The 6,000-nt window shown below is 38.8% G+C and overlaps 1 protein-coding gene across 7 annotated transcripts in view; it reads right to left on the bottom strand.

Annotated features, from left to right (window-relative positions):
- Nucleotides 1–1,650: 1,650 nt before the first annotated feature.
- Nucleotides 1,651–6,000, bottom strand: part of LOC140624199 (sodium channel protein type 1 subunit alpha) — a 140,141-nt gene continuing 135,791 nt past the window's right edge. For all 7 annotated transcript variants that reach the window (XM_072810926.1, XM_072810928.1, XM_072810927.1 and 4 more), the window contains one exon: nucleotides 1,651–4,944. In XM_072810926.1, coding sequence (XP_072667027.1) covers nucleotides 3,767–4,944 — 1,178 coding nt within the window. In that variant the 3' untranslated portion in view covers nucleotides 1,651–3,766. The remainder of the gene's footprint in view (nucleotides 4,945–6,000) is intronic.

The following is a 6,000-nucleotide window of genomic DNA, read 5'->3' as shown; positions in this document are numbered from 1 at the left end:
CCAAATGGTGACTTTCTAATTCCAGTATTTCTCCTATCCTTGTTAGTTAACTTTCACCTGTAAGGGTTTTACTTTTTTCCATTTATTTATATCACTATATATTTGTGGATTCTTATTTTTATTTAATGGGTTTTAATCTACTACTTTTGTTATTTATTTTGATTCTCAAATTCCCCCCCAGTTTTGGCCAGTGGGAACCCCCTTCAAGCTGTTATTTTTGTTCCACTGATATGACTTATTATTCCTTAAGCATTGTATTACTTTTTGGCACAACAAATATTACGTAAAGTAATACCAAAAGGAATTTGGTAATTTACAATTATATTTCACCAGTTCTTTATGTATTTGGAAAAATACCACTAATTGTGGTGTGGATATGAAGTATAAAAAAAAATCTCAATAGGAAACAAAAAAATAACTCAATAGGAACTAACTCTATAGGAATAGAGATTCTCCTATAATCCTACTGTGTTGGTTGGAAACAGGAAATTATTTTTAGCCACTAATAAATCAGAACTAACTGTCCTGATACGATGAAGAGACAAGTCAGTAAGTGTGGAAGGACAGGAGAAGCACTGTAAATGACTGTTCCTTTCTCCATCGACCTGTGTTCCCCCTTTAAGCTTTGCAACTGAGATTGTACTACCTTGATGACCAGGGAAGACTTCTCTTTCCTCGTTAATTTAGATGTTTTTGAGGCTGTTGCTCTTACTGTTGGGACCACTCTGGTAACATTTCTGTGATCTCTAGGAATAGAATTTTTTATTGTAATCCCCTCAGTTTTTATTCCTTTATCTACCATAGCCAGTTAGATTGAATTTCCAAGGTGACTTAAATCAACTCTGCCATTTGTTCCCTTCTGTAAGCTATTTAATTACTGTCTGATCCAGACAGGAGACAAATGAAACAAACAGATGAAGGGGCCATTTGAAAGGGTGTCAGCAAGATGAGGGGAAAGCTACAAGGAACAGGGAAGACCAGCCACAGGTCTAAGGGAACCAGTAAGGGAGTGATGACCACACCCCCAAGTAGCTCTTGCTGTGGAATGGACTGTCTGACCAAAAGTATAGCTTTATGTTGATGAATGCACCACTGCCAACTGAGAGCAATTCAGCAAAGAAGGATCTGGGAATAAATACCCAAGTTTACTCTCTCCCACTGATGCTTTCTTTGATGATGCTTCCCTGTTGGCACTTCCCAGGTGGAAGCCAGGGGATAAGAGAGCCCACTGATGCAATGTGTAAAATCACCCTGCCACAGAGCAGGATGGAGAAGTATGGAGAGTGGTTTTAGAGGAACAAACAAAATATCCGCAAGGCAATTTTTAATTTTCTAAATACAGATGTAAGGGCTTTTTATATCTCCAAAGGCCATCCACCATTGCTCTGACTCCCATACCTCTTTTCCACCGAGACCCACCAGCTTAGGCTCTGGTATCAGTATCTGGTAGCAGAGCTCACCCCCTACCGCTTGTAGCCCCTGGGAGGTTGTTCCTCCTAGTTCCATTTCTACCCCACGTTTTCTACTGTCAGCTCAGGTATAGCCATAGCCAGGTATAGCCGTATACTTCCCCTTCTCCCCTCATTTGTCGAATAAAGCATCTTCATCTTCTCACAAAATGCTCTTAACAAAAAGTAATGGGGCAAACAATAAAATAAAAAATGTAATCTTTATTAGTTTTGCACATTTTTAATGTTGGTTAGCATCATTTAGGGTAATAGCATTTTCCAGCATGCAGTTCACGGATACAGGTTATCTAAGTAATTTTAAGAAAAAGAAGAGCCTATGGTTTGCTTCTGTAAGAAACACAAAATATCCTGATGTAATTGTCTATGTGAGTTCACTACTCTCTGTTCTTGTGGAAAAAAAAAAAAACCTGCGAAACTCGCATTGTATTTACAGCAATCTAGAGCAACATGACTGCAAAGAAATGAAAATAAAAACAAGTTAGAAAGAAAAACGACAAAAATAAAAATTAGCATTATCTTCAATCAGCTTGTGCAGGCACTACCAAAAATGTAAGTAAAATTTTATGCCCTTTGCCAATTGCAGAGCATAGTCTGGAAGTGACTTGTGAAACTATTTTGCCCCTTAAAATTATGAAATAACCTAGAATTAGCAGATGTAATTAAAAAAAAAGCAGAAATCTACAACTACCCAGTCTTGTTTTCATTTCTTAGTTAGCAAATGTCTTCCATGAAAAAGTACTATGGACAGAAAGTAAGAAAAGTGATCGTGATATCAACCCGAAGATAATTCCCTCTTCATATTTATGTACATAATGCTGAAAAATAAAATAAAATGACTTTTTACAGTATTTATATTTGCTTATAAAATTCTAAACACATTTTTAACAGGTTAAGCAGTGTTTGTTGTTTGTTTTTTAAACATGTCTGTACAGTCTGGCTATACACCATATGTTATCCACTTAAAATTTAAAAATAACCAAAAAGCTGTTAAAGTGCTGCAAACTATTGCTTAATGACTTAAAGAAATGAGATCTGTTGAACAATTTCCTTGACTTTACCACTGACATATGGTTTCCCATAAATGAGATTCTGAGCAGTGGGAGAAACCAGATACAGCAGCATGGTAATATAGACATGCATTGAGAGCATCCAAACTATCTCTAATGGTACAGAATACATTATATTACCTGTGTAAAGCTTGCACTCTACATTTCTTGTGGTACATATTTGATGCAATAAATACTGTGCTTAGGTCATTATTTGTTTGCCCAAACGTGCACCACAGGGTAAAATGACTATTTACATAATAAATAGCATTTCATTAACATATACGGTTGTCAACCTTGCTGAGCTGAAGATGGCTAACCAAAGTGCAGGATTAAGCAGAAATTTATAAAGGGTTCTTTTGGTCAATTCAGTCTTCAGAGGAGAAGCGATGCTCATTTCTCAGTTGTTGTTTGTTTTTAAATACAATAAACAGAAACACAACATTTATGACTCCAGACAGTTGAATGAAGTTTGCACCTGCTAAGGTTTAATGGCCAACCCCCCCCCCCCCCCAGAAATGATCTACTTGGTGGGGGAGCTGGATTTGACAAAAACAAGATCTGCAAAGCACCTCCAATTATCACCCAATTACCCCTCCCAGAAACATGGATGGAATTTAAGAACTCATTGTATTCCTTGTGACTTTTTTTTTTTCATGCATGATCTCTAAGTGCAGCATGCCCTCATGCAAACCACACCTTTGTGCAGATGGGAGGCCACGAGATTGCGCTCACCCCTGGGGACATACCCGTTGAAGAGGCCCTTTGTCTATTTCACAACAGAAACCCCATTTACAAAAATAGTCACGTATAATAAACAACACATGGATTAAAAAAAAGATGAATCCCCTAACAGATTTCGTAAAAATGTGACAAATGTGGCAGTTGAGATGCAAAGAGTGGATACAATTACTACACTAAAGTGTTTCATGTTAAACAACCCCCAAATTATAGGTTTGCACCCCTTTGAACTGGTCCCTCCAGTCCGAGTAGCCATTTGATCTCTTGTCTTCAGCAGTGTCAGCTGGTAGTGAGAACAGTAACCTCCTGTCGAGGTCGTCTCCCCTTTACCCAGAGTCACAGTTTTCTGACAAGGGGTCACTGTCTTATTGTAGGCACTGACCTTAAGTAGATTTGTGTAAAAACAGTCAGTTTGGCATTGACCTCCGAAAGGAGTCCTGTGGACAAAAATACATCACCTTCACAGGCTGTAAACAATGTGTCACCCCATCATGCCTATTTATTTGCATTTTATTTCCCTTTGGCTTTTTCATCTTTGCCTTCTTGCTCATGTTTTTCCACAATTGGCTTTGTTACCCGATCGTAGGAAGGTGGACAAGCTGCGGTGGACATGGTCAGTTCGGTTTTCTCCGTAATTGAGTTTTCATTGATTCTGTCAATTATCATGTCTTCTTTTACAAGAAGATTAGCTCCACCTTTGATTTTATTTTTATTATACGTAAACGAAGCTTGTTTTACAGTTCGCTTCAAAAGGTGGCGCCTGTAAGCACGCTGAATGATAACAGCGGACACCTCCTCTTGTTTCCGTTTTAAAGTCGTAGTTATTGGCTGATAAGAGACCTTTGATGGGTTGGAAGCCATGAATCGCTCCTCCATCTGTATTCGGAGGGCATCCATCTCTCCGCTCTCTCCCAGGACCCGCTTTGTAAAAGCAAATAAGATGTCAAGACAGTGGATCCGGTCCCCACTGACCATGGGCAAATCCATGGCAATGAGCTGGAGTTTGTTCGGTTGTGGCAAATTGAGTGGGGGTTCAAGAGCAGCTGCAAACTGAGACAGTTTTTCAAATTCCATGAACTGGGTGGCATCAGGATCAAACTTCTCCCAAACCTCATAGAACATCTCAAAGTCATCCTCGCTCAGGGGCTCTGCACTCTCCTCAGTGGCAACACTGAAGTTCTCCAGGATGACAGCGATGTACATGTTCACCACAACCAGAAAGGAGATGATGATGTAACTGACAAAAAAGAAAATCCCCACAGATGGGTTCCCACAGTCTCCCTTAACTGAGCTTCCAGGATTAACTTTATTAGGATCACAATCGGGTGGTTTACTGTTGAGAATAGGTGCTAGCAATCCGTCCCAGCCAGCCGAGGTGGTAATTTGGAACAAGCAGATCATGCTGTTGCCAAAGGTCTCAAAGTTGAACATGTCATCAATTCCAACTTCTCTCTTGACATAGGCAAAGTTGGACATTCCAAAGATGGCGTAGATGAACATGACCAGGAAGAGCAGGAGGCCGATGTTAAACAAGGCAGGGAGGGACATCATCAGAGCAAAGAGCAGTGTGCGGATCCCCTTCGCCCCTTTGATCAGACGCAAGATTCGACCGATCCTGGCGAGCCGGATCACTCGGAACAGGGTGGGGGACACAAAGTATTTTTCTATCAGCTCAGCCAGAAACATACCTGTGGAAAAAAATGAGAATACCAACCATTGAAGAAGTTATCCATTAAAATAATCATTACTCTCCTGTTAAATCTCCAAAGTAAAGTTTAGAGCCTGAAATTTAGTTACATAATCTCAACTTTGACATACATAGATTATATGTGACTGTATATAATATATATAAGTAAACCTTAATTTTGACATTCAGTATTAAATTCATCTCAATATTTGTTATAGACTAAATTGTGTCCCTTCCTCCTCCCTGCCCACCCCCCCATTCATATGTTAAAGCTCTAACTCTCCAGTGCCTGTATTTTGAGATAGGGTTTTGAGGAGATAATTAGGTTTAGATGAGGTCATAAGGGTGGGGCTCTCATAATAGGATTAATTCCCTTATGAGAAGAAACACTGGAGAACTTCCTCTTTCTCTGCCATATGACACAGAGAGAAGGTAGCCATATACCAGCCATGAAGAGAGCTCTCACCAGAAACCCACTATGCTGGGTTTGATCTTGGACATCTAGCCTCTAGAACTGTGAGAAAGTAAATTTTGGTTATTTAAACCACCCAGTCTGTGATAATTTGTTATGGCACTCCAAGCTCAGACAATATTCAATAACAATATTATAGTACTTTTTGTCTTGAGGGATGTCTGAAAACTATCTTTAGCTTATATAAAATCCCAAGACTAGATCTAAAAAAAATAAGTAAAAAATTATCAAGTCTGTCTGAACAGCAGTGGCCAAGGGTACCAGTACACATTTATATGAATAGAATTTTTTTTTCTGAAATTGTCTGTTGAGTCCTTATCCATCTAAAAGTATCTGCAATTTTTAATACTATTTTCATCTTCCGTGAACTAGATGCTTGCCTACACTTCCACTATAACATTCTTATATATTATATAGACATATAAAGAGATATATGCTCTAGTACATTTCTCAAAGGATCCAAGCTGAAGCTCTTTCTGGTCTCCTGTGTCTAATGTTGGTCTCTCAGTCTGTTTTTTTTTTTTTTTTTCTTTTTTTTCAAGACTTCTTCTCCATTTGCCTTTTAAATAATGAAATAAAGATTGG

This window comes from Canis lupus, chromosome 34, assembly GCF_048164855.1.
Source record: "Canis lupus baileyi chromosome 34, mCanLup2.hap1, whole genome shotgun sequence".
NCBI classification, from domain to species: domain Eukaryota; kingdom Metazoa; phylum Chordata; class Mammalia; order Carnivora; family Canidae; genus Canis; species Canis lupus.
This window is presented reverse-complemented; position numbering and strand designations above follow the sequence as displayed.